Raw genomic sequence first — 27,970 nt, 5'->3', positions numbered from 1 at the left:
TCTAAGGATGTCAGAGAACACACTGAGCCAAATGACATTTCATTCTTATTATTGACAAGCTAACACACTTAAAAAAAATAAAAACCAGAAGCAGATGTAACATTCACTAACTTTACATTTCTTCTCACTGCCCAACAGTGATTAAAAGCAATTCTCAACATAGAGGATAGTTTGTCAAACATCTCCATGGAGGCTTACATTGTTGGACCTCAAACATTGCATGTAATCAGATACTAGTGATCCTGAACCAAAAATAAAAAAAACTAAAGTCACTTCACATCAATCGCCAACGAGCAAATGCAGCTAAAAACAAGCGTGCGCACGCACGCACACGGTTTCATCCACACTGCTTTTGTATGCTGCTCGTTTCTTCCAGCATAGCAAAAAGTTCAAGTTTCAGGTGAGAACAGTAATATACATTATATACTTGAAAATAAAATAATTTAAAAAAATATATACATAATATAATGCCACACAAAGTTAAATACTGGAAGATGTGAGCCGCTGACTATAAAAAGAAAAAGCTGCATTTCTCTGTGCTGTTTGACCAATTTTGTGTGAATAAAATCATAATGAGCATGTATGTCATTACAGTTTCTTTTGAAATTACTCTAATGCTGTCTGTATAAGACTAGACAATACATACATAGTAGTTTGCATAGTGTGAGCCAATGGCCCAAAAATGAGCACGCTAACAAATTAAAAATTGATGCTTTAACAATGCTGATGGAAGAAAATTTAACACCGATCCATCGTTTGAAACCTATTAGAGAAAGTATAAAGCATTTGGTTCACTGAAACAAGAGATTTTGGTTCCCACGTTTCAGAGGAAATGATTCGAGACGTTCAAAAACACATCAATAAGCGTCACAAAAAAATAAAATAAAACGCATTCAGTGGCTTCAATCCACAGGCTCGTACAGCAGCAGTTAAAGGTTTTACACTCAACCGAGTATTAATGTTGGTTTGAGTCCACAAAGACTCAAGATTCATGTCATTCTGAACTGACATTCAACATTCGATGTAGAAATGTAAAGGCTTTAATTTGAGGTGCCAAATACTGACGGTCAATTGTAAGTTACCTCTCACACTCATCAAAATACCTGTCATGTGCACCCAAAAAAACCTCACATATCAAAAATACTCAAAAAACCTCTCACCCTCACCAAAATATAAAGGTGTGAAAAGGTGAATGCCCCTTTCCTGCTTTTTGTGTTTACTTATGTTGTCGTTGACTAATAGTTTAACCTGTTTGGTGATGGGAAACCTTTAATGTGTGAGAAATCAGATATCAGGAAGGGGGCAAACACTTTCTTACACTACTGTACCTCTCACTCACACCAAAAAAACCTCTCACACGTGCCCAAAAATTCCCCCAAAACTCTAACATCAGAAAAGTGATGTCTTATTCACCAAAGGTCCTCTCCCGATTTTTCTTTGTGTGTGTGAGAGAGAATTTTAGTGAGTATGAGTTTTTTTTTTTTGGGCGAATGTGATTTTTAAAAATTTTTTTGGGTGAATGTGAGAGGGTTTTTGGTGTGACTAAGCTTTTTTAGTTATTTTGGTGTTTTTTTGTGTGTGTGTGTATGTGAGAGGGTTTTGATGTGACTAAGGTTTAATGTATGAAAATAGTTTTGGTTAGTGTGAGAGGTTTCTTGGTTTTTATATGAGTTTTCTTCAGGAGAATGAGAGGTTTTGGTGAGTGTGATTTTTTTTTGGGGGGGGGGGGGGGGGGGTAGTGAGAGTATTTTTGGAATGCTGCAGTTTTTCTGAGTTTTCGGGGTTTATGTGAGAGGTAAATTTTTTGGCCTCTACGCCATTTCATACTTTGAGAGTCTTTTTACATTCAGCACAAAGTGAAAGGTGAACAGTGTGACTTTTTTCACCCCATGTTCATTGTGGATAGCAAAACAGTCCGAAGTTGAGGAAAGAAGAGCACCGTGAAACCAAACCGACGGCCAATAAGCAAAGCGGTCGGTGACTCTCCCCAAAAAGCACCGCTGAAGATTTTGGAGAGAGACCAAGAGACAGAAGAGCTGGTGATGACGTTAACAGTGACGGCCCAATTATTTGTCCGAGAGGACAAGAAGCAAAAGGAAGTGTCTGAGCGTCATAGGTTCATCCGGAGGTGTTCCGGTCGTTTGGAGTTCATCGGGTAGGCTTGTTTTTTGTAGAGCGGCGCGCTCGTGCTGGACAGCCGCCTGATGGGAAGCGGCGCCGAGGCTTCCGATGCGCCGCTGCTGCTGCTGCTCGTGTCCATTTGCTCCATTGTGGACACCTCCATGGGTTGTTCCGCGGAGGGTCCCCGCGGCCAACAGTCGCCCCGTGCGAACTTCACCGGGCTGCGACACGGGAAAGAAGCTGCTGTTATTTTGGAACATTACAACGTTGAATTTCCTCTTTATTCGCTGAAAGAGTCCTGTTCTGTGTTTTTGTGCTCAGGCCATAGCAATAAAAAATATTGGCCGCCATCGTGGTGCCAAGGAACTATGTTGAAGCGACTTGAGGAGCTTCATGTTGATAAAGTAGCACTTTGCTGCCCTTTTGTGGCATCTTGGTATGAACTGTGTTGTAGTGAGTTCAGGAGTTTCGTTTAAAAAAAAAAAAAAAAACAGTTATTTTCCACCATCTTTTTAGTTGTTGCTGTTGTTCCCGCAGAGGCGAGTCAATACACGCCTATGAGTATTGTCATATGTGCAATGCTCATTTCCATAAGCCTGTCGTAATATTTATTTGCATCAAGCTAGCAGACTTTTGTTAGTCAAATTTCTATGGTTTGGTTGAACAGTTTAGTGGTTCAATATACGTTTATTCCTATTTTGTTTTATGAGTCGGTTTTAAACAATAAAACTCCACATCCTGTGTGTGAAGGGAGTTATGGTGTATTTAGATTATGCAATATTTAGCGACTTTTCTGACAATTTAAAACATCTAAGAAAGAGAAAATATATCTGTCTATTATGTTACGGAATCATTTTACATATGACAAAAATGGAGCCTAGTAGAAGGCAATCAGAGAGTCAATCTTGCCAAGCACTGCCAAAAACATTGTTGCCCGTTTATAGATTGCAAAAACAATGATTTGTCGACGTGTTGGATACCTTCGACCCCAGGTACCGTAGTTTCTCGTGTATAATGCACATTTATTTCCTCACAAAATTGTCAAAAGTTAATAATGTTCATTATACATAGGTATAGGGGGAAAATGAACAAAAAAAAAAAATAAATAAAAACTTTCACATTTTTATAAAATGTATGCCGCCATCTAGAGGTTATGAAAACGCTGTACACTTTAATTCCAATTTGCCACTGCCACCGAGAGGTTATGAAAAAGGTGTAGGTGTGTTTCAAAATAAGAGCAAGTAAATAAAAAGACAGTATTATGTGTTCAAATAAAAGTGCTTAACTTCAGAATATTCATTCATTCATTCATTTTCCGTCCCGTTTATCCTCGCAAGGGTCGCGGGCGTGCTGGAGCCTATCCCAGCTATCTTCGGGCGAGAGGCGAGGACTGGTTGCCAGCCAATCGCAGGGCACATATAAACAAACAACCATTCGCACTCACATTCACACCTACAGACATTTTAGAGTCTTCAATTAACCTAAAACTTCAGAATAATTATTTGAAATACTTCAGGTTTTGATCATATGGGTAGAAGCAAAATCATGCATTGTAAAAATGCATTATACATAGGTAGAAGGGTTTTCTAGAATTTTGAGGTTAACTTTGGGGGTGCGTATTATACATGGGTGTGCACTATACATGAGAAATGACGGTATGTGCTGCAAATATTTTTATGAGGTCGCCGTGCCTCACCTGTACAACAGACATGGACCAGCTGAACCATGCAGTTTGACGGCTCATTTTATTGAACAATTTAAAAGAACCACTTCTTTTTTTAAATGAGAAAAAAATAATAGAGAAATAAAGCAAATCAAGAAGTGGGGGGGGAAAAAACATCATTTTTATCTCTCTACATATATGTATTATGCAAATTTAAATAAATAACATTCACTGGGGTGAAGATTGTGTCCAAAAGGGGGAAAAGCAAATTTGTGGTCACCTCACAGGCGTCCTCGGGCTTCCGGGGAACTTGCGAGGCGAGCGGACCTTTGGCTCGAACGAGAACTTCTCCTTGACGTTTTCCAGGACCGACGGAGCCACATATGTGAAACCCTGCGACGAGCAATAAAACACACTGTCAGCTGAATCCCAGCAATGTGGCGCGACAGTGAGGGAAGCTTACAGGAAGAGGACTCTTTTAACCAGATGGCACCAATTACCGGATTCTGGTCAAACAAACTTGTTGAAAAATGGAAAACCATCCACAGGTTGCCGCTCTTGTACACTATATTTGTATGCAGATGACACACCTTCTTCCCTTAAAACATTAAGTACTACAGTTTCCTCCCACATCCCCAAAACATGCATGGTAGGTTAATTGAGGACTCTAAATTGTCCGTAGGTATGAATGTGAGTGTGAATGGTTATTTGTTTCTATGTGTCCTGCGATTGGCTGGAGACCAGTTCAGGGTGAGCCGAAGATAGCTGGGATAGGCTCCAGCACCCCCGGGGACCCTAGTGAGGATAAGGATTTGGAACCCATGTTGGAGCAGGAGACAAAACGCACCAGACAGATAAAGTTCTGCCACCCTCTGGTGCAAAAAGTGCATGGACGGGGGCTGGGTGACGTACTCACCCGCTGTTGTGTTATTTTACTTCCATCCAGGAAAAAAAATGTTGCCGCTCGAATAGCCCGGTAACAGTTTCACAGCTTTGTCAAACAAAGAAACCGGTCGTCGTTCTGGGCCCACCACAGCAGCCATTCTGCCTGGTGAGCTTTTGTGGTATTTGCAAATAATCACAGACCTCTTTGCGTACGGTGGAATAACTCTCTCGCCTTCCATTTCGGTAGTGTGGGCTGAAAAATGTTTCAAAATCCAGCTCGAGTCTGGCTTTTCTCCCCCATAATCCCCTAAATCAGGGAGCACTTGGAAAAGCTGCCCATTCAGAAATAGAAGGCAATTTCAATCACTTAAGGTGACAGACTAATTTCATTCAGTGCACTTATCTGTTGCAGCAAGCAACTCTGCTTCCATTGCGGAGTAGTAAAGTCGATTAGTCGGGTAGTTCCAACCCCTACCGAACATGCACGTTTTCGCAATGTCGGCGAAAACCAATGCAAGCATTGGTAGAAAATGCAAAAACCGGTAAAACCTCTCAAACGTAAGGCAGACGTGCTAACCTCCTCCACGCTGGCCACTAGGCCCATTTGCACATAATTTGAAGTGAATAATTGCACATATCATTTGACAAAAACAGTAATGAAGCAAGAGTGAGACAACAAAGCCATACCAGGAAGACTTGATTGGCGCTCTCGCTGAGCATGGAGTCGTCCGGGCTGTCCACCGGAGGCTGGCTGGTGAACTTGGAGTCAAACTGGCTGACGTCATCGGCCGATTGCTGCCAAAGTAAGCGGCTCAGTGAAGTTGATCGTTTTTCAGGTTCGGGTCAGGGAGCACGGCGCTGTATGCCGGATGAACTCACCAGGAAAGGTTTGAATGGAGGCTCCACTCGGCGTGCTAGGAGCTCCTCCCAGTTGGTATGGCGGAAGAAAGGGTGTGCCTGGAGGAAATGACAACAACATCCCGTTCGTACGTGCCTGCTTCGATTGGTATGAGTCTGCCAAATTACAAGACTTAAATAAATCCATAAATAATTGATAATAATAAAATCTGCAACTGACGAGCAAGCAGTGTAGCCCGCCTCTTGCCCAGAGTCAGCTGGTATTGGCTCCAGCTCAGCCCCCAACCCCAATGAGGACAAGCGGCATAGGAACTGGATTGATGAATCACTGGGCAGTCTAAGGGGATAGTGGAGGGGTGGGCAAGCTTTTGTGCTCAAGGGCCACGTTAGATTTTTTTTTTTTTAAACTGACAGACATCAAATAATTTATTATTATGTTTCCACTGTATTATTTACAATTATTTACAATCCAAGATGGCGCCTACCAGTGCGAATGTACGCTCCCTAAAGACCAATAAAGACTTCGGACGTTCCGCGGCCATGTGCTTCACGGAGACCTGGCTTTCCGACGCTGTACCCGATGGCGCCGTCATGCTTCCCGGCTTCCGCATTCATCGAGCGGACCGCGACATGGAATCATCGGGGAAAACAAAGGGCGGCGGGATATGCCTCTATATCAAAGAAAAATGGTGTACGGACGTCACGGTGCTCAGCACACACTGCAGTCGCTATTTTTAAACTGTAAACCATTCTACTCGCCACGTGAGTTCGCATCATTCATACTGGCTGGAGTCTACGTACCGCCTCAAGCTAACACGAGCGCCGCACTGCTAACGCTCGCCGAACAAGTCAACGAAATTGAAAAAAAAACCACCCGGACTCACCCCTCATTATTCTCGGGGACTTTAACAAAGCTAAACTCAATCACTAACTCCCTAAATACAAGCAGCACATCGACTGTCCTAGCAGGGAAAATAATACTTTAGACCACTGCTACACTACGGTAAAAAACGCATACCGTGCTATACGTCGTGCAGCCCTGGGCTCGTCTGATCACTGCTTAATTCACTTAATACCGACGTACAGGCGAGAACTTAAATGTGCGAAGGCTACAGTGAAAACAGTCAAAAAGTGGACCAATGAAGCCAAGATGGAACTTCAAAGCTGTTTAGACTGCACAGACTGGAGTGTCTTTGAAAATTCAGCCGGCAGCCTGGATGAATATACGGACACTGTCACATCCTATATCAGTTTCTGTGAAGAGGTTTGTGTACCAACAAAATCATTTCGCACATTCAACAACAACAACAAGCCGTGGTTCACTGCTAAACTTAAGCAGCTTCGCCAAGCTAAGGAGGACGCATATCAGAGCGGGGACAGGGCCCTGTATAATTGAGCTAGAAACCAGCTGACTAAAGAAATTAACATTGCAAAGAGGAACCATACAGCAAAGTTGGAAAATCAATTTAGCGCAAACGACTCTAAATCAGTCTGGCAATGCATTCCAATCGCTGACTAATTACAAGCGACGATCCCCCCAAGCTGAGAACAATAGCACACTAGCCAACGACTTGAATACCTTCTACTGCAGATTTGAAAAGGACAGTTTCACACCACACACCCACCCGGCCGCACCCGCGACCACAACCGCACCTCTGACTTCTGCGTTAACCATCCATGAACAGGATGTGAGACGCATCTTCAAACAACAGAAGATTAACAAAGCGGCAGGCCCGGACCATGTGTCCCCATCCTGCCTCAAAGTCTGCGTGGACCAGCTCGCTCCAGTCTTCACTCAGATCTTCAATAGATCTCTGGAAATGTGCGAAGTTCCATCCTGTTTCAAACGCTCCACCAACATTCCAGTCCCCAAGAAACCTGCAATCTCGGGTCTGAATGACTACAGGCCTGTCGCTTTGACATCTGTGGTCATGAAGTCCTTTGAACGTCTCGTGCTGGACCACCTCAAGAGTGTCACAGGTCCCCTGCTGGACCCCCTGCAGTTTGCCTGCCCAGCGAACAGGTCTGCGGATGATGCAGTCGACATGGGACTGCACATCATCCTAGAACACCTCGACAGTGCAGGGACCTACGCGAGGATCCTGTTCGTGGACTTCTGCTCAGCGTTCAACACCATCATCCCTGAACTCCTTTCATCCAAGCTTCTCCAGCTCAGCGTCTCACCTGCCATCTGCCAGTGGATTTACAGCTTTCTGACGGGCAGGACACAGCAGGTCAGGCTGGGGGAGGCCACCTCATCCACACGCAGCATCAGCACTGGGGCGCCCCAAGGTTGTGTCCTCTCTCCGCTGCTCTTCTCTCTCTACACGAACGACCGCACCTCAGCGAACCCGACTGTCAAACTCCTGAAGTTTGCAGATGACACCGCTGTCATCGGCCTCATCAAGGGCGGTGACGAGTCTGCATATCGACAGGAAGCGGAGCGGCCGGAGCTGCGGTGCGGCCGACGCAACCTGGAGCTGAACACGCTCAAGACTGTCGAGATGATCGTGGACTTCAGGAGGCATCCTTCGCCACAGCTGCCCCTCACGTTGTCCAGCTGCCTTGTGTCAACCGTCGAGACCTTCAAGTTCCTGGGAATTACAATCTCTCAGGACTTGAAGTGGGCGACCAACATCAACTCCGTCCTCAAAAAGGCCCAGCAGAGGATGTACTTCCTGCGGCTTCTGAGAAAGCACGGCCTGCCACCGGAGCTGCTGAGACAGTTCTACACAGGGGTCATGGAATCGGTCCTGTGTTCTTCCATCACAGTCTGGTTTGATGCTGCTACAAAAAAGGACAAACTCCGACTGCAACGGACAATCAAAACTGCTGAAAGGATTGTCGGTACCCCCCTACCCACCCTTGAGGACTTGCACGCTGCCAGAACCAAGACAAGGGCGTGCAAAATCCTCTCGGACCCTCCGCACCCCGGTCACCGGCTCTTCCGGCTCCTTCCCTCAGGTAGGCGCTACCGATCAACGCAAACTAGAACTAGTAGACATTCCAACATCTTTTTCCCTCTTGCGAAATTATTTAATTTTAAATTATTTTTTTATTATTTTACAATTATTCAATGCGATAAATGAATTGTTTTGCACGTAACGCTCTGACGTCATATCCGTTGAGGAGAATACGGTTTGCCCTTTTTCGGTTTCACGCAGTATGACGGCCGTGTATTCATCGTCTCGAGTAAACCGCTGAGTTTGTATTCAGAAAAATCAGGTTTTTTTGTTGTTGTTTTTTTCGTTCCGAAGGCAACACAAACAATACCATCTACATTGTTGTGTGAAGTCATTGTTGTCTGAAGTGAAAACGCGCTGTACTGGACTCTATCACTAACCTACATTAACAGCAATTAAGTAAGAATTACAGTATATACTTGTATTTAAAAAAAAAAAAAAAAAAAAAAAGCACTTTTAGGCCATAAATAAACAAATGATAAAGAGTTGGTAGGACAGTGACAGAGCATGCCTGCTTGTGCCGTGTGACAATGTGCTCTCAACTGACTGCACGAACTCCTGTAGTTCATCGCTCGCCATTTGCAACCCTGAAACTTGAATTCGTACGTCAGTACCGTCGCAAACAGAGCATCCCCTGTAAAATGCGAGCTGGACCTCTGATGCATCTTGAAAAAAATGTACCTGGACCTCCGCAGCGTCATTTGGCCCTGCCCCGAGTCGCACCGAGGCACTTCGCTTTAAAAGCTGAGAGAAGAAAACAAACGTCAGTACGGCAGACGCAAACTGTGCAGCCTGAGGCTGGCGGTGGAGGGGAGGAGCATTGCGGTACACCTTTTTGAGGAGGTCCCTGGCTTCTTGAGTGAGGTAAGGTGGAAGGCTGAGTTTGCATTTTAGAATTTTGTCGATGGTCTTCTTACGATTTTCGCCAGTGAAAGGAGGCTGCGGGAGAACAGGAAAACAGCTCAGGCCACAGTTTAGCTGACTCAGCAGAAAGCGGAGGCGACGGCGCGTACTTACCGCTCCTGTCAGCATGTCGTACATGAGAGCCCCCAGGCTCCACCAGTCCACTGCCCTGTTATGTCCGCTCCTCATGAGGATCTCTGGAGCCCTAACGAAGAAGAGCGGGGTGGTTAAGATGGTATAGCAGCTGTTCCACATGAGGGTGTAAGCCTCAATTCCACCAAACGGTACAATTTGGTTCAGTTCAGCAGAGTACTCATTTTATTGCAGTTCAATTGGAAAAAGTCCCTATCTTAATATATCTAGCCATCTATCTATCTATCTATCTGATGCAGCATCCCGCTTACAAAGCCCACAGCAGATATGCGGGCCTGATCAAAGTTGACCTGTTCAGAACCATTCTGTGGTTAACTCAACTAAACTGCACCGCTTGGTCCTTAGCCTGCATGGCGAGATGCTCAAGACGCACATGTACTCGATGGTACCACAGAAGGTGTGGGTGACCGTCCCATCGTGGATGGACTCTTTACACAGGCCAAAGTCCGTCAACTTCACATGCCCTGAAAGTACAAATCACATTCCCCTTTGCATGCGAATGTTAAGAACTGTTGTAGCCTTGTTAAAATAGCTGTAAAGAAATTAGAATAGAACAACAGAACAGCAAAGCTATCATGTAAATATTTGGTAAATACTCGGTGGTGATGTGTCTCTGTCCAGTGTATCGGAATTGATGAGTTTGTGGGGTGAGAAAAGTGAGCTATCCTTCCCAAATGGCAGCTTTGCATTATTTTGATTCTAAAGTTGTTGAAAATAAATGCTTTAGATATGATTAAAAAGTGAACCTGAAGAATATTAAGTGGGAAATAACACGTTCGGCACGTGAACGGTTGCTTCGGCAGTCACACAATAATATGTATTTTGACCGCGCGTGAAAAAGAGACGTGAGGTTTGTGTACCGTTGTTGTTGAGCATGATGTTTTCAGGCTTCAGGTCTCTGTAGATGATGCCTTTCTGGTGCAAGTGACCCAGTGCCATTGAAATTTCAGCCAAGTAAAAACTGTCAAACAGAAGAAGACAAGATGCTAGCTTCATAGAATGTGCAGGTTTAGGGAAGGTATAAAGAACACTGATCAATTGTCCGAAGTCAGCTGGGATAGGCTCCGGCGCCCCTGAACAGAATAAGCGGTGTTGAGAATGGATGGATGCTCATAGTTATGCTGTGCCATTTGATCATTTTTAAGCATAATTAAGACCTTCATTTGGGAACATCAACATTTTAGGGATCTGTGGTCAAAATCGGACTGACTCTCGAAGTATGAGACATTTCTCTCGTCTAGGCAATCACATCTCACGTGGGATTGCATTTTTCTAAACGTTTTTCGTGTGTGTTTCTCAAAGCCAAGCGGGCACTGGAACTTTCCAGCTGAAATCAGGCCATTTCGGAATTTGAAGTGACTTCATTCTGTGCCGAAGTCGTAGTCTCGCGCGCGAAATAGTTGATAAATAAGCAATCATTGACAAATAAAAGTAGCGAGCGACATTTAGATCATTGCAACGGAGGAAAAGTACCGTTACTTCTTAACAGCGAAGCGCCGGATGTTTTTTTTTCTGGTCTCGTCAACTCCTGTGACTTACCCACAGTAAGTTCCGAGCGCACAAGCGGAACCTCAGGCCGCATATTAGTCCGCTGCTGAGTAATATACACAATTGCATCAGTGTGTAGATGTGTGGAATGGATCTCGCTGCCAACGTTCAAGGAGTACGAAACAGCCTATGACGTCAGCGAAGCCCCCCCCCCCCCCTTCTCCCGCTCCCCCAGGAAAAACTCCTCGGATATATACGATTCACGTAAATGGCCTATTTTGAGCTCAAAACGGCGAATTTCGATTTGCATGTATGATATGAAAAACACTTCCGGGCCATAAATATTTTTCAAAAAAAACTACAACAGTAAATGGGTCGACTTAAAGCTTAACTGAGTAGCCTAACGCATGAAACTCACCACGCTGTGTCTTCCATAAAGATGCCTTCTCTCTCCAGTTGCATAAAAAGCTCCCCACCTGCAGTCAGCGCAGTCAAACGCATTCACGTAAGGAAAAAAAAACAAAAACACTTCACCACCTCATCCCGAGTCGTGTAAAATGGATTACATCAATGATGTCATTGAGGGGGGACAAGCTGACGACGCTCATAGCGCATGTTGATCACAATGCTCACCGCTGAGATACTCCAGGATGAGGTACAACTTTCCTCCTGTCTGGAAGGCATATATAAGATCCACTATGAAAGGATGCTTCACTTCTTCCAGAATGTTCCTCTCGGCTTTGGTGTGCGCTGTGTCCTTTGCGTTGCGAACAATCATGGCCTGACAAAAAGGGCGGAAAAACACAGGAGGCAAGACACAATTAGTATTCAGGCGATACCTTTAGCCCCGTTAGAATTGTGTTAAAGTCTCCGCATCAGTGACAGCGCTGGAATCAGACACCCAGCGTGAGAGCAAGAGTGAAGCCTCATTAAGCCAATAAACACATCATTATCCAAAACCTCAAGCTTCTGGGAATGTAGCAAGTCAGGCAATCGTTTAGTGTCAGCTGAAGCTAAGAGGCCAAGCGGAGCGTAAAAGCCACTATGAGGTTTCATGAGGAGAAAAAAAAAAAAAAAAAAGCCTTCTGCAGTTACTTTGGGTGGTCGGCTCCTCGCATGTGGCTTCACGAGTGAATGCACCAGTCTGTCACCAGGACAGAAAAAGGGCACATTGTGGCACATGTGAAACACTATACATGATTAGGCGGCATTGGGCTTTAACCGATACGTAATTAAGGGAGCTAATTCTCCACAAATAAGGGCTGCTTGTGCTTCGTCACATAATGCTACCCCTATGACACTGCTCTGCTTAGTATGTACACTAGGAGGCAGTAGAGCTCACGATGGATAAATCCATAAGAGGATACCGACAGCAAACCCGAATGACGAACAAAAATGATTTGTACTCACCTTTTTCAAAACTTTCATTGCAAATATCTTCCCGGAGGTGGCACCTGATACCTTCCGAACCTGAAAAACCTGACCAAACAAAAATACTTCAAACAAAACACGATCAATCTCATGAGGCTTCCGCTAAGTGAGCAGCGAAAGTGTTTCACTTTTTTCCTTCGGGCTTTTTCTGTTGACTTGTGCCGCCACCGCAGAAGCGTACGAGTGACAGCAACGGGGAAATGTATGATGATGGCCATCATTCACAGCACGACAGACTGACTGACAATATGACTAACGATATTTAATCAAATATCATCCATCCATGCGTCCATTTTCGGAGCCGCTTCTCCTCACGCGGGTCGCGGGCGTGCTGGCGCCCATCCCAGCTATCATCGGGCAGGAGGCGGGGTACACACTTTTCTAGGTTTGTCAGGCTGTCTTCCATTCGTAACTAGTTTTACTTTTTTTTTTTTTTTTTATTCAACCCGAGGTAACTTCTCTGTGTACATATATGACAGTTAATGTAAAACGTTTTCACAAAATGTTCTGTATCGACAGAGAAAGTTTGAGCCTAGAATGAATTAATTGATTGCTCCCCTGCTATTCCGCGAGTAATTGATGCCCCGCCCTGAAAATGTTATACAATAATTGCCTCGACAGCCAACAAGATGGTGGCAAAGCACTTTTTTTTCTATTCGACAAGACTATGGCCTGACTAAATGAAGCTCTTCCCCCCACTTCAACATAGTTCCTAGGCCCCAAGATGATGCCAAAGCAACACCATCCATCCATCCATCCATTTTCTACCGCTTATCCGGGTCGGGTCGCGGGGGCAGCAGCTTTAGCAGGGACGCCCAGACTTCCCTCTCCCCAGCCACTTCATCCAGCTCTTCCGGAGGGATCCCGAGGCGTTCCCGGGCCAGCCGAAGGACGTAGTCTCTCCAGCGTGTCCCGGGTCGTCCCCGGGGACTCCTCCCGGTGGGACGTGCCCGGAACACCTCACCGGGGAGGCGTCCGGGAGGCATCCGAATCAGATGCCCCAGCCACCTCATCTGGCTCCTCTCAATGCGGAGGAGCAGCAGCTCTACTCTGAGATCCTACCGTATGACCGAGCTTCTCACCCTCTCTCTAAGGGAGAGCCCGCACACCCTGCGGAGGAAACTCATTTCGGCCGCTTGTATCCAGGATCTCGTTCTTTCGGTCACGACCCACAGCTCATGACCGTAGGTGAGGGTAGGAACGAAGATCGACCGGTAAATTGAGAGCTTCGCCTTTCGGCTTAGCTCCTTCTTTACCACAACGGACCGATACAAAGTCCGCATCACTGCAGACGCCGCGCCGATCCGTCTGTCGATCTCCCGTTCCGTTCTTCCCTCACTCGTGAACAAGACCCCGAGATACTTGAACTCCTCCACTTGGGGCAGGATCTCATCCCCGACCCGGAGAGGGCACGCCACCCTTTTCCGACTGAGGACCACGGTCTCAGATTTGGAGGTGCCGATTCTCATCCCAGCCGCTTCACACTCGGCTGCGAACTGCTCCAGTGAGAGTTGGAGCTCACGGTTTGATGAAGCCAACAGAACCACATCGTCAGCAAAAAGCAGAGATGTAATACTGAGGCCACCAAACCGGACCCCCTCTACGCCTCGGCTGCGCCTAGAAATTCTGTCCATAAAAGTTATGAACAGAATCGGCGACAAAGGGCAGCCTTGGCGGAGTCCAACCCTCACCGGGAACGAGTCCGACTTACTGCCGGATATGCGGACCAAACTCTGACTCCGGTCGTACAGGGACCGAACAGCCCGTATCAGGGGGTTCGGTACCCCATACTCCTGAAGCACCCTCCACAGGACTCCCCGAGGGACACGGTCGAACGCCTTCTCCAAGTCCACAAAACACATGTAGACTGGTTGGGCGAACTCCCATGCACCCTCGAGGACCCTGCCGAGGGTGTAGAGCTGGTCCACTGTTCCACGGCCAGGACGAAAACCACACTGCTCCTCCTGAATCTGAGATTCGACTTCCCGACGGACCCTCCTCTCCAGCACCCCTGAATAGACCTTACTAGGGAGGCTGAGGAGTGTGATCCCCCTGTAGTTGGAACACACCCTCTGGTCCCCTTTTTTAAAAAGGGGGACCGCCACCCCAGTCTGCCAATCCAGAGGCACTGTCCCCGATGTCCACGCGATGTTGCAGAGGCGTGTCAACCAGGACAGCCCCACAACATCCAGAGCCTTTAGGAACTCCGGGCGAATCTCATCCACCCACGGGGCCCTGCCACCGAGGAGCTTTTTAACTACCTCGGTGACCTCAAACCCAGAGATAGGAGAGCCCGCCTCAGAGAACCCACACTCTGCTTCCTCATGGGAAGGCGTGTCGGTGGAATTGAGGAGGTCTTCGAAGTATTCTCCCCACCGACTCACAACGTCCCGAGTCGAGGTCAGCGGCGCCCCGTCCCCACTATACACAGTGTTGGTGGTGCACTGCTTTCCTCTCCCGAGACGTCGGATGGTGGACGAGAATTTCCTCGAAGCCGTCCGGAAGTCTTTCTCCATGGCCTCACCGAACTCCTCCCATACCCGAGTTTTTGCTTCAGCGACCACCAGAGCTGCATTCCGCTTGGCCAGCCGGTACCCATCAGCTGCCTCAGGAGTCCCACAGGCCAAAAAGGCCCGATAGGACTCCTTCTTCAGCTTGACGGCCATCCCTCACCGTTGGTGTCCACCGACGGGTTCGGGGATTGCCGCCACGACAGGCACCGACCACCTTACGGCCACAGCTCCGGTCGGCCGCCTCAGCAACGGAGGCGTGGAACATGGTCCGCTCGGACTCGATGTCCCCAGCCTCCCCCGGAACATGAGCAAAGTTCTGTCGGAGGTGGGAGTTGAAACTCCTTCTGACAGGGGATTCCGCCAGACGTTCCCAGCAGACCCTCACAACACGTTTGGGCCTGCCACGTCGGACCGGCATCTTCTCCCACCATCGGAGCCGACTCACCACCAGGTGGTGATCAGTTGACAGCTCCGCCCCTCTCTTCACCCGAGTGTCCAAGACATGCGGCCGCAAGTCCGATGACACGACCACAAAGTCGATCATCGAACTGCGACCTAGGGTGTCCTGGTGCCAAGTGCACGTGTGGACACCCTTATGCTTGAACATGGTGTTCGTTATGGACAATCCATGACGAGCACAGAAGTCCAATAACAGAACACCGCTCGGGTTCTGATCGGGGGGGCCGTTCCTCCCAATCACGCCCGTCCAGGTCTCACTGTCATTGCCCACGTGAGCATTGAAGTCCCCCAACAGAACAATGGAATCCCCAGCGGGAGCGCTCTCCAGCACCCCCTCCAAGGACTCCAAAAAGGGTGGGTACTCTGAACTGCTGTTTGGTGCATAGGCACAAACAACAGTCAGGACCCGTCCCCCCACCCGAAGGCGGAGGGAGGCTACCCTCTCGTCCACCGGGGTGAACCCCAACGTACAGGCGCCGAGCCGGGGGGCAATAAGTATACCCGCACCTGCTCGGCGCCTCTCACCGTGGGCAAATCCAGAGTGGAAGAGAGTCCAACCCCTCGCGAGAGGACTGGTACCAGAGCCCAAGCTGTGTGTGGAGGCGGGTCCGACTATATCTAGTCGGAACTTCTCGACCTCACACACCAGCTCGGGCTCCTTCCCTGCCAGAGAGGTGACATTCCACGTCCCTAGAGCCAGCTTCTGTAGCCGGGGATCGGATCGCCGAGGTCCCCGCCTTCGGCCGCCGCCCAGCTCACACTGCACCCGACCCCTATGGCCCCTCCCACAGGTGGTGAGCCCATGGGAAGGGGGACCCACGTTACCCTTTCGGGCTGTGCCCGGCCGGGCCCCACGGGTGCAGGCCCGGCCACCGGGCGCTCGCCTTCGAGCCCCACCACCAGGCCCGGGTCCAGTGGGGGGCCCCGGTGACCCGCGTCCGGGCAAGGGAAAACGAAGTCCATTGTTTTTCGTCATCATTAGGGGTCTTTGAGCCGTGCTTTGTCTGGTCCCTCACCTAGGACCTGTTTGTCATGGGTGACCCTGCCAGGGGCATAAAGCCCCAGACAACTTAGCTCCTAGGATCACTGGGACACACAAACCCCTCCACCACGACAAGGTGACTGCTCAAGGAGGGGCCAAAAGCAACACTATATTTTTATATTAGACTGAGGCTTTGGCCTCAGCATAAAGATAGCAGATACCGGTAGGTGAGTTTTGCTAACTGAGGACATCCATCCATCCATCCATCCATTTTCTGAGCCGCTTCTCCTCACTAGGGTCGCGGGGGTGCCGGAGCCTATCCCAGCTGTCATCGGGCAGGAGGCGGGGTACACCCTGAACTGGTTGCCAGCCAATCGCAGGGCACATAGGAACAAACAACCATTCGCACTCACAGTCATGCCTACGGGCAATTTAGAGTCTCCAATTCATGCATGTTTTTGGGATGTGGGGGGAAACCGGAGTGTCCGGAGAAAACCCACGCGGGCACGGGGAGAACATGCAAACTCCACACAGGCGGGGCCGGGGATTGAACCCGGGTCCTCAGAACTGTGAGGCTGACGCTCTAACCAGTCGTCCACCGTGCCGCCCTAACTGAGGACAGGTCATCCCAAAAAAAAAACGGCACATTTGTGAATTATGAACCGTGACTATAATGGGGAATGCTGTCCACATTGCATTATTTCCTACATTTTTATCAGTTGCATAATCTCGACAATAAGCTCTAAAACAAGAGATAACGATGACAATGTTTCGATTGACAGTATCAGAGAGGACTTCATTGAAAAAGATATCAATTATTGTGGGTGAAGAACCGTTTTTGCGTCATATAGCGAGTTGTGTGTAATATTAAAAATAATATGCACAGCAGTCAGTGTGTATTTGGATTGGAACAGCTCAATGACCCAGCGGCATTGAGGAGTGAGGCACAATTTCCACTGCCTTAATGAAAGAGATGTACGAAAGTGTTCACCTTTCCGTAGCCACCCTTTCCCAGAACCTTCAGCAGCTCAAAGCACTCAGGCCTGATCTGCTCAGTTCCCTTGTTCACGCTGTTCTCGGAAATCTCAAACTTCTCGCAGTCATCTATGTTGCTGGTCAAATAAAAAAAAAAAAGAGGGAGAAAGAAGTTAAGGGCAAATTACCGCTGGGGTGTTAGAATGAGTTGGAGAGTGTGTTAGGATTCAACCGCTGGCATTCCTTGCACAAAGGTAAACAGTGCTCCGGCGCTGCAATTGCCTGGCTATCAAACGGTCATTACGTTCATGTGAACAAATGTTCATCAATCGAGGGTATTGCTTCTAGCAAAGAATTGGACATTGTAAATGCAAAAGCACACAACAGTAAACATTCAAGACAGTAAAATGCTTGATCAGCTTCCGTTGTCCAGATTTGCCACGTTCCCTTTTGCACCAAACAGTTGATACTCACAAGTCAAAGTCACTGCATTGGTCCATGTATTCACTGATCTCGCCCTGAAAACAAGGGGAACAGCAAACCCTTACGAAAATACCAACATTCAAAAGGCAAGGCAGGACCGTTAGTTACTGCGCCGTTGGCCATGGTTGGGTGGCAACTGGCACAAACATGAGTCTTGCTTAGTTGAGCACCATTTGTTTTTGTCTACACTAATAGTAATGACAAGTGTTGTAAAGTAGCGTTGTAGGTCATCATGATGATTATGTTGACAACAGATTTCATTTTTCGTCAAATGTATACTGAAGTTTAACTCGACCGGATACCGCTGTCCTCAGATTGACGCAGGTATTATACGTTTATGCTCGTAGTTTTATGATTTTATTTCTCATAGTATTTGAACTTTCATTGTATGCCCTTTTTCCACGTACAATTGCCACTTTTGTCTCATATTACAAGCTGGTTTTCATTTCAAATGTTATTTTTTTTCTTGGAATTGTATGACTACGGTTCCCCTGCATAAAACATTTCATGTTTTTTTTCTCGCATGACTTTTTTTGTATTCTTTCTTCTGTTTTTGTGTAGCCAGAATAAACCTTTGCATATTGAGCATTACAATATTGTAGCTTGAAGATGTTACTGGGCACCAAGAAAAATAATTCCAACAATTAAAATAGATTCTAGCTTTGTTTCGTTCCGGTTACAATATTTTGCGAAATAAGTCATTAACCTCGTTGTGGACGAGTTAAATAGACATACGGTAAATAGACAAACTTGGACGTAACATCCACACGTCTCGCATCGATAATGCCAAATGGACAAGTTACGCTACCCGTGTCGCCCCCATACAGTGCTTGTCTAGAGCAGTGATTCTCAAAGCGTGGTACGAGTACCACTCGTGGTATATGCAAGCGCCCCCTACTGGTACGCGAAAGAATCAACAAATGACGCTTGTCGGTATGCATACAACCTGTTTCAACTTTTTTATATATATATATATATATAAAGTACATGTTTTACTTTTTATGTGCAGTACATTTTCTTACTTTATAACTGTTTGCATTTGAAAAATTATATTTAAGCACAAATTTCATTTAAGCTTTTGAATAAACCCATTATGCCGGTAGTTTTTTTTTTATTTTTATTTTCCTACATATTACAACTGTGCATATTGTTACAGTGGCTTGGAATAATACACTTCCATTGTTTTTTTTAATGAACACGTAGGCCTACTACGTTACTTTATTTTAATGTTGGTCACTCAATTGGTGGGGAAAGTTTGAGAACCACTGGTCAAGAGTAAACAATCACAGACGCCTACGGCCAGTTCCTTTATCGGACAGTAGCACAGAATAAACAAAACTAACCTTTGAAATGACAGTAAATTTGCTGCTCTCGGTAGCATTGTCGTCGGCACCCGTTAACCAATTTTCTACCGTTGTAAAGACGGTTCTCCCGCTGTACATCGGGTATTTGCAACTGTATGCGCTCCCCGGTCCCACGCAGAGACCCCGTGTGGCGAAGACTGGCTGAAAACGAATCCAAATGCGCAAAGAAACCCATGTGACGACGCTATGGAGTGTACCGTCTCTTTAAATCGAGGGAATGGTGTAAAATGACGTTTTTGGCGTATTTCGCTGGAATGCAGGAATTCGCGGGAAACGCAGGGCGGAGGACCGTGTCCGATAATGGATGCCGCCCTCGCTCGTATTAGCAAGTCGACGTCGCTGCTAAACATTCGAGCGTAAATCCGCCGTTAGCATCAATGCTAACGCGTACTGGACTGTTTGTACCCCGTCTTCGAGTTCGTCGTCCGACACATTCTCATCCGGTGGGTCCAGGTCGATGTCGAAGACACCCGCCATGGCCTCACAGCGCTTGGCCTGGTGTTTACACAGAAAACACAAGCCCACCTCCCACTCCGCCTCATGGGCGAGCCATAACAGCCTAGACCGGTCGGCTACAACCGAGAAAGCGTGAGCCACTCGTCCGCCCGGCGGCTAACCAAACCACAACAAGCGTTCGGCTGGCGGGAACGCCTCGAGCGTCGACCACCGGCACTGCTCGGCTCAACTCGGTCATTTCCGGGCGTGGTCGGCAAGGTTCGGCTACTTCCGACAACACTCGCCGAAACTCGGCCACGAAGAGGAGAAGCGATACGTGTCCGGTTACATCTGGCACGATATTGGAATTTACTGCTAAATTCTGTCATTTGAAGCCAATCCGACAACGTGAAAATACTAGTATTACAGACACTCAAATCCTCAAATCCAAATTATTTCCAGTAGATGGCAGCAAAAAAAAAAAACCTTTGAAGATGAATGACATTTTCATTCCATATTCGTACTGTTTGTTGGGATATTAACTCGCACCCCCATTGTTAACAAAATCTGCTATTTCCACGGATGTATACAAATGCATTCAAATATACAAAATCAATAGCATAATGCTAGAGCTCTCCGGCTATTTTTAGTTTGCAGTGCCTTCTTATTTTCCAAACCATGAGCTAATGTATTATAAAGGATAATTTCCTCTTTTAAAAAAATGTTCCAAGCTTTTTTGTCTTCTTCTTCTCTTATGGATGTCATATTTCCCTCAAACTAAAAGTTAGAAGTTATACAAAACAGTAAAGTCTTTGCACTTCCTCATCAAAACAAATAAATACAAAATAAATCAATAAAAATGATCAATTTCCTTCAGCTGACCCTAATGCCCAGTTTTAGTTCTTGTATTAACAAAAATATATATTTTCAAAGTCATAGTCAATAATCATTTTTTTCAGACAGGCATTGCAGTCAGACCAGACTGTTTTTGATTTCATTTTCCTTTATTTTTGATTTGTGTCTTTATTTCGACGATGTCTTTATTTCGGAATAATACAAGGAGTAACAATTCGTTCGGAAGTCATTTGTTACTGTCAACACATACAGTGAATCGGGATTTAAAGGGCGAGTTTGAGCCCGAAGCGCAAGTAATATTGTATGTGTATTGTGTATGATACGAAAGCCCTTAATGTGTAAATATTTGACGAGTTATGTCAAAGTATTTCTCCATCTGCCAATATGAGATTGGAATCAAATCTCAACGCCCGCCTAACAATGACTTGTAGGTTTCTACACAAAGACAGGAGTTGTTCTTGCTCGGTGGGGTTCTGTTGGTTCTCTTCAAGGGGCAGGATCCTAAACCTGCTCCACATAAAAGTGCCTTGACATGTATTGAATAAATGCAATCATCTCTATCCTTGAGTCAGCAGGACGTCCCGGCAGTAGCTCAATACAAAGCACCTGAGTCGAAATCTCCAGCAGTGCTTTAGTTTGAGAGCTTGGAGAGCTTTTTTTTTTTGGGGGGGGGCTGTTTTGGCCTCAGCATGTGTGTAAGTGGACCTCTCTTTTCTATTTGATGATTCATTATATATGATGGAGCCATAATCTAAATCGGGCGGCCCGGAGGTTTTTCTTCTTTATACTTACAAAAAGGTGTTGGTGTTAGAAGGTCCACGACGTTTGTGGGGTTTCTTGAGTTTGGCTATGGAGTTGGTTTATCACTTTATATGTTCACAGACTGTATTCGTCCACCTCCTATTTGCGCTCTGTCCAAATAGCTAAGAGGAACTAAGGGCTGAGTTGTCATACAGAGGCAAAACTCGTGCCGCATTTGATTTTTTTTTTGCAGAGGTAACACCCTCCACTCTTCCGGGATGATCTTCTGCAATTTTTGGGAAGTAAGGGGTCAGTGATGTGCGGTGAGGTTCATGGCTGGTGAAGCACCGACACTAGAGCCATATCACAGTTCACGAATTGAAGAGTCAGGGCGCTGTTTTTGCCATGAAATGATCATAGCCTGCCATTAAAACTGGTATTTTCTGAGATGCATCGTCAGCCTGCACATATGTAGTAAGAAGATGGACTAGTCCATTGCACGAGAAGGCGAGGGGGAGCAGTCGAAATGATCGTGATACATTAAACATTCTGGTGTGTTTTTCGTCCAACTCTCGGTTATGATTTGATTTGCTTGATAGCAAGCTGAGATGCTTCCATGACATTACCACCAAATATTTTGATCATCAGAGTGTAAAAGGAGTTGTATTTTGAAAATCAGGTCCACCCGCAAGTCACCGCTGGTGCGGTGGTGCACTCGGCTGAGTTTGCCGGTGCGGGCAGCGTGGGTTCAGTTCCCGCTCGGTGACGGTGCGAACGGGAGTGCGGATGGTCGCCCGTGTCTACATGACCACGTGGACGCGATGAGCCTCGGCTGATCCACGCTTTGGACACACAGACAAATGAGCCATCGGTGCTGTGTCAAAGGTTCTCTGACTCACTCCCATCCTCCCGGTGACTACACAAGGCTCCGATTCTGTTTCCAAATTGAGGGCAGAGCTTGTAGTCCAGTTTAATGCAAAGTGGAGGGCTGAGCCGCCCTTCGAAACGGGAATCTTTCAAATGCGACGCGAGGCGTGCTCGTCACGCTGCCACGACGACATCAGACTACGTATCGCCGGCGTTGGGCGGAATCCATGTTATCTCCAAAAGCATCGCGTTTCAGGAGACCCAAAAAAGGGCACGTTTGTTGAGCCATTGACTTTGTTTGCATCGTCAAAGAGAGCGAGCCATTTTCAACACTTTACATTGGTCACAAATTTGAAAAATTCAACATAGCCACGTGGCGACGGACCAATAGTACCGATTCGTGAAAAGAAATGCACCACATTTTGAAATGAGGGTTCAGCCCGACGCCTGCGATATGTCATTTGAGTTTTTTAATGATCATTATTATCTGGTAGGTACCTTTTCTTTTCTTTGCTAACTGGCTGGAAGAAATCACGAGGCTCTAATGCCTTTTAATGACTAACCCTGTTTACGCTCACAAATACACACATACAGGAATGGTGCCACGTATGTGTAGTTTTCCCCTTCTTGAAAAGATGAGCATTTTTCCAGTTCATTCATTGTGTTATTCGTCCGAAAGGGCCGCGGTGGTCGGCACGTCTTCCTCACAGTTCTGGTTTGAATCTGGGTTGCAGTCTTCCTGTGCGGCGTTTCGGTTCACATCTGTCTGTGCGGGTTTCCTGCATACACTGCGGCTTCCTCCCACATTCCAAAAACATGCTTGTCCCGTTCACCGACGGCTCCCAATTGTCCGTAGGTGTGAATATGAGTGTGACTGCTTGTTTACGTACACCGTGCGAACATTACGGGATGTGCTCCACCTCTTGCCTCGTCAGCTGGGATAGGCTCCAGCTCAGATGTGACCCTAATGTGGAGAAGCACTGTAAAAAAATAAATAATGTGACCCCTATTTGACGGCGTTGTTTCGACTTTATACCCTTATAATTGTGAGGATCTCTAAATTGTTCATTCATAGACTCTTGTGGAGCCACCCGGATCGTCGCCGCTCACCAAGTTTCACGTTCATTGCCGCGTTAGTGATGTACGCAATTCTAAAACCGCACATTCCGAGCGCGGGTGAGCCTGCGATGCATATGGCGAAGTCATGTTTGACAAATGCCATCGTGTCGTGACGCATAGACTCCGAAAGCCTGAATCGGAGGAGAGTCCGTGCAGTCGTCCTGTCAAATAGGCCAAACTCAAGGTGTGTGAGTGTGCGTGCGTGAGTCAGGTACACAGTACATTTGGACTGTTTTTACGCCCACACTGCTGCCTCAGTGCTCCCTAAGCTCACCAGTTTTCACATCCAGTGTGTTCAGGACACACCTGAGTGACGCAGGTTTCCCGGAACAACAAAAGGTCGAAGGAGAAATCAAGAAGCAACGCGCTCGGCTCAATGTTATGACGCAGAGGCACGCAGTCTTTTTTTTTTTGTGTGTGTGTGTTTAGCTAGTGATATAATTCACACAGAGCATGCGTGACTCACGTAACCTAACACGGGGGCAAGTTGTATAACCATTCATATTAAGTCATCCATAATCTGCCAGTGACACACAATCAACCAGTGTTTTCCCAACCTTTACTGAGCCAAGGCACACAATAAGCATGAGAGGACTCTTTTAACGGCACACCACCAAACCAAAAATGTCACAAAATATGGATACGCGGGGCACTTGTGCACTTTCTGCCATCTGATGTAAAAGCAATTTGAATTGTTTAGCCTGTCACTCCACGTTGGGGACGGTTAAACGAAAGATGCATGATTACATTATGAGTATTGACAGTCAGAAGTATTTATTTGACCAGAAGATTATTTTTTTGTAGTTTGTATGAGTGTAAAATTGCAGCGGATAATAGACGACTCTTTCCAATAGTGTCGTGCTCAAGTAGCTGTGAAGAATAGGACTCATTACAAGAATACTATGCGGCTTATGAGGTGCATGGACATATACAGCGGAAAACAAATGTTCAATAACTCGATTGGAGATGATTATGTAATTTAGAAGTTCAATCATCTAAAAATACCGTATGCGTGCGGTAACCACGAACTATTTCAGGTCTTTACTGGACTTGTGCTCTATTTAATGTGTTTGTGTGTGTGTGTGTGTGTGGAACAAAGCGAGTCACACATAGCATTCTTTTCCTTAATGAATGTTTATACTGTAGACTTCTGTAAATGTTTCCCCCCCCCCCCCCCCCCCCTTTTATTTTCCCTCGAGAACAGGACTCAAGCGTGAGTGATAACATCATTGTTTGGAAATCCAATATTGACTTCGAGCACGATGGAGAAAACTTGAAACCTTCGGGGCGAGGAGCGTGTGGCATTGTGAGCAGAGTCAACTTTATATTTGCGTATGTTAATGAGGGGCGGGCAAGGTTATGTACAACATCGTGGCAGACTGCTTAAGCGCTTATTTTTGTAGTTTATTAAAAAGAAAAACAAAAACAAAACCTCGGGTCTGCCTTATAGAAAAGACAAAGGACCATCATTTGATTTGGTGGGCGCGGGGATGTTGAAAGACGCGCCCTGGACTTGCGTACATTACGACCGTGAAAGGAACAAAGTGGTTAATGAAATGAAGAGAAGGCTTAAGGGTGAGTTCTTATGAGGTTACTGGATATTTGGGGATTTCACAGACCGTGATGCTCTGAGAGACGACGAGGGATCGTGGGGAGAGTGGGTCAGTGTGCCGGGAATTGAAACCCGAGTCCCATTCAAATCGGCATCCCCGTGAATGTACGAATTAAGTGACCGCACATTCAATTTTGGTCTCCGTGTTTGTGCGGGCGGGCAGAGTTTGCATGTTGGCTTTTCGAGCGGTGCGCCTGGGGGCGGGGCGGGCAGATGCCCCGCTTCTTTCTTGTCTGTCGATCTCTGGGTGCGGTCGGTTAAGGAATTCAATGGACCCAAGTGACGTGTACGACAACCTTTGCTTCACACGCTGTAAGGTCACGGCCCTATGTTTGACTTTAAAAAAAAAAAAAAAAAAAAGGCAGTCACGTGTCCAGCCATCTTTTTTTTTACTTCAGTGTTTGCCCTCCTGACGGTGTGTGCTGGACTATCCCAGCTGAATTTGGGCGCGCGGTTATATGTCGCGCGCGCACACACACAAATTGGAATGATCTCTCTTCAAATTGAAGTATCTTGAAAAAACAAAACAATAAAGTGAGTTCAGATATATTCACGATAAACATTCCATTTTTCAGATGTTTTATGGCGTATTCATGGTGAAGGAGTGTGGTATTGACATTTTGAGGTAAGTGCGATAAAAAATAAAAAATAATAAACTTTTGCTTGCAATTCAAAATGGAGACGATGTCAGTGCGGAGAGAGCAAATCAGTAATGTGATAAGCGCTTTGAATGTGAAACGTTAGACGCGGTGATGGATCCTCGTCATCCTCTCTTGGCCGGCATGCGGGATTCTCGAGAGGCTTTGGGGTCAACGTCTGTGGCTCAAGTGTGGTCAAAGCTCGAATCGAAAATCAAAGAGACACTCAGCCTTTAGGAAAAAGAAAAAGAAATGCTTTATTTGAAGTGAAAAGAAAGAGGGGGAAAAAAACAATACAGCACGAAGCAACAATTCAGGTACAGACAAAAGTGCAACATGTAATTCATATGGGGCATTTTACAGAATATGAGGATGAAATGCGGATACATTTATTTGGGTGATCGGAAAAGAAAAGCAGTGCGCTTTTAGGACCAGGGGAACAAAAGTTTGATTCTCGTCTACATTAAAACACATCAACAATAGACACTTGACTGACGTTTGTCAAAAAAATAAAAATAAATAAAAAAATTAAAAAAAATCCCACCCTAAAAGTGGTTCCAATAGAATGAAGCAAAGCCGTTTAGCGAGAGTGAAGAGTTGAGGACAGGGAAGTGGAAAAGGGAAGAGCACACGCACGCACGCGCACGCGCACGGCGTGTACTATACGGACGGCCGCTGTCACAATAGCAAGTGTTGCAATGAGGTGTGGACTGTCTGGATTCTCCGGAAATTCAGGAGGACGCAGCTCACTGTAACGGCCGCAACCCGCACCCGCTGACGCAAGTTCATCCCCACTGACACACGTGAACACGCCGAACATACTGCGGTTCCACATGTCAAGACGTCAGCGCGGAGGGAGGGAAATAAAAGAACGACGCTTGACAGACGGTTGGGAGAAAGGGAAGTATCACGGCGGCGCACCCGCCCTGAAATGGGAACCGATGCTAGCCGAGACAAAGAGAGAAGGAGGAGGAGGAGGACAAAAACAGGACGCCTGGTCAGATGGAAGAGCCCGGCACGCCAGACAGCCTACAGACTGTTGTCGCCTTGTAATCTTAACAGCCAACACCAGTCTGATAAGCTATGCGACAAGCCGGGAGAGTGACCGGCACGCGGCGGACAGGAACCAAAAAAGCCCGAGAATCCCACTTACCGCGGCGGATGAGAAGCTCGGCAGCCGAGCGCAGGCTCCGGCCCGTCCGGCAGTACCTCCGTGTGTCGAATCTGCTCCGCCGAATCGTCTGCTGACACTGCGACTGAAGGCGGTGCAACGGGTTCATTCGAGGGTTCAGCTGAGGTGGCGGCACAAACGCTTTTTCACTGTGCGCTCGCTGGAGGCTTTTTTCTCTCCCCCGCCGCCGCCCCCCCCCCCTCTTCCTCCTCCTCCTCCTCCCCCTCCTCCCTGCTCCTCCTTCCCTCTCTCGCCTGCTGCGCTCGAGCCGGCGTAGCGTGGCGGCGCTATGCGAGAAAATAGAGCGCTTCACGGGCAAATGCGAGAAACTAGACACGGAGCCAGGAAGTGGGGGGGGGGGGACAACATTTGACGATAAATGCCCATCGTCAGCTTACAGTCACCGTGCGGGGTTGAAGGCTTTCAAAAAAAGAGAAGCACTTGCCACTATGTACGTGCAGGCTACTAGTTTATACACACTAGTAGTCTTATTAAGAGATGAAAAAGGAGAGCACACGCAACAACACGAGCCTGCTATCTCCGTTCCCTTCGCAGTCGCCGTTGGGATTCAACGCACGCTTTTTTTTTTTTTTTTTTTTTTTGCATCTGGTCGCTGACTCACGCTCCCTCCCCGCAGGGGGAACAATAAGGGGCGACAAAAGGGCCGAGTTTTATCGTTTGGCCTCGGAAGGTCGCGACGTGCGCGCGAGCAGAAAAGAAGCGCACTTCGCCCGCAGCTGACTCGCGAGCTTGTGCAAAACACTTCCACAGCTCGTCAAACTGCTCTGCGAGCGGCCAGGGCAAACCAGGGAAAAAAAAAAAAAAAAAATGGATGGAAGGGAGCAAAAAACAAAAACAAAAAAACAACAAGTTCAAACAATGACCCTTTTTTTGGGGGGGGGGGGGGTGTTGTTGTTGTTGTGAAATGAATGACTCCCAGCAGCGTGCCAATACTTGAACAACACACTCACCCGGACAAGCACCAAAGCACAGATGGGACTTGAACGAGACAGTAAGCTGACATTGAGGAGAAAGGTGAGGCGCAAAAGCGATGATCCTTCGTTCTCGAGTTCTCCTCCCGATGCGCCGTTGCCAATCAAGCGAGGTGACCGCGACCTTCTGGGTCCGGCTGTCCTCCGCCGACGAGCGAGCGCGGGGGCCCGCCGAGGGATACGGCTCCGTGTCCGGGACAGATAGAGATCGGGGGGTAATAAAACACGTCGCAGCCCCCACCGTCCTCCCTCCGAACGCCCCCGCTGACCCCAGCCAGCCTGCGAGTAAAATTGCCTCG

At 47.0% G+C, this 27,970-nt stretch overlaps 1 protein-coding gene across 2 annotated transcripts; it reads right to left on the bottom strand.

Moving 5' to 3' along the window:
- Positions 1-32: 32 nt before the first annotated feature.
- On the bottom strand, positions 33-24,428 carry rps6kb1a (ribosomal protein S6 kinase b, polypeptide 1a). 2 transcript variants are annotated; one of them, XM_061703301.1, is made up of 15 exons: positions 19,647-24,428; positions 17,869-17,912; positions 17,411-17,531; positions 12,445-12,513; positions 11,668-11,815; positions 11,453-11,510; positions 10,407-10,507; positions 9,920-10,010; positions 9,508-9,598; positions 9,322-9,429; positions 9,172-9,234; positions 5,549-5,626; positions 5,357-5,464; positions 4,065-4,177; positions 33-2,342 (listed from the first exon to the last, which is right to left on the bottom strand). In XM_061703301.1, exons 1-15 carry the CDS (start codon positions 19,716-19,718, stop codon positions 2,111-2,113), a joined length of 1,497 nt encoding a protein of 498 aa, XP_061559285.1. In that variant the 5' UTR covers positions 19,719-24,428; the 3' UTR covers positions 33-2,110. The 2 variants fall into 2 exon arrangements, with proteins under 2 accessions (XP_061559285.1, XP_061559286.1); XM_061703302.1 differs by lacking the exons at positions 12,445-12,513; positions 17,411-17,531; positions 17,869-17,912; positions 19,647-24,428 and adding an exon at positions 12,130-12,230.
- Positions 24,429-27,970: the final 3,542 nt, after the last annotated feature.

Source organism: Phycodurus eques, chromosome 17, assembly GCF_024500275.1.
Source record: "Phycodurus eques isolate BA_2022a chromosome 17, UOR_Pequ_1.1, whole genome shotgun sequence".
Taxonomy (NCBI): Eukaryota; Metazoa; Chordata; class Actinopteri; order Syngnathiformes; family Syngnathidae; genus Phycodurus; species Phycodurus eques.
The sequence above is the reverse complement of the archived record's forward strand: the minus strand, read 5'-3'. Positions and strand labels throughout refer to the sequence as shown.

Coding starts and splice junctions, on each gene's coding strand:
- rps6kb1a (XM_061703301.1), bottom strand. CDS start 19,718: ATGGCGGGTGTCTTCGACATCGACCTGGACCCACCGGATGAGAATGTG. Junction 9,599..9,919: donor TGTGGTACCATCGAGTACAT/GTGCGTCTTGAG, acceptor CTTCTTCGTTAG/GGCTCCAGAGATCCTCATGA. Junction 4,178..5,356: donor GCGCCAATCAAGTCTTCCTG/GTATGGCTTTGT, acceptor TGCTCGTCGCAG/GGTTTCACATATGTGGCTCC.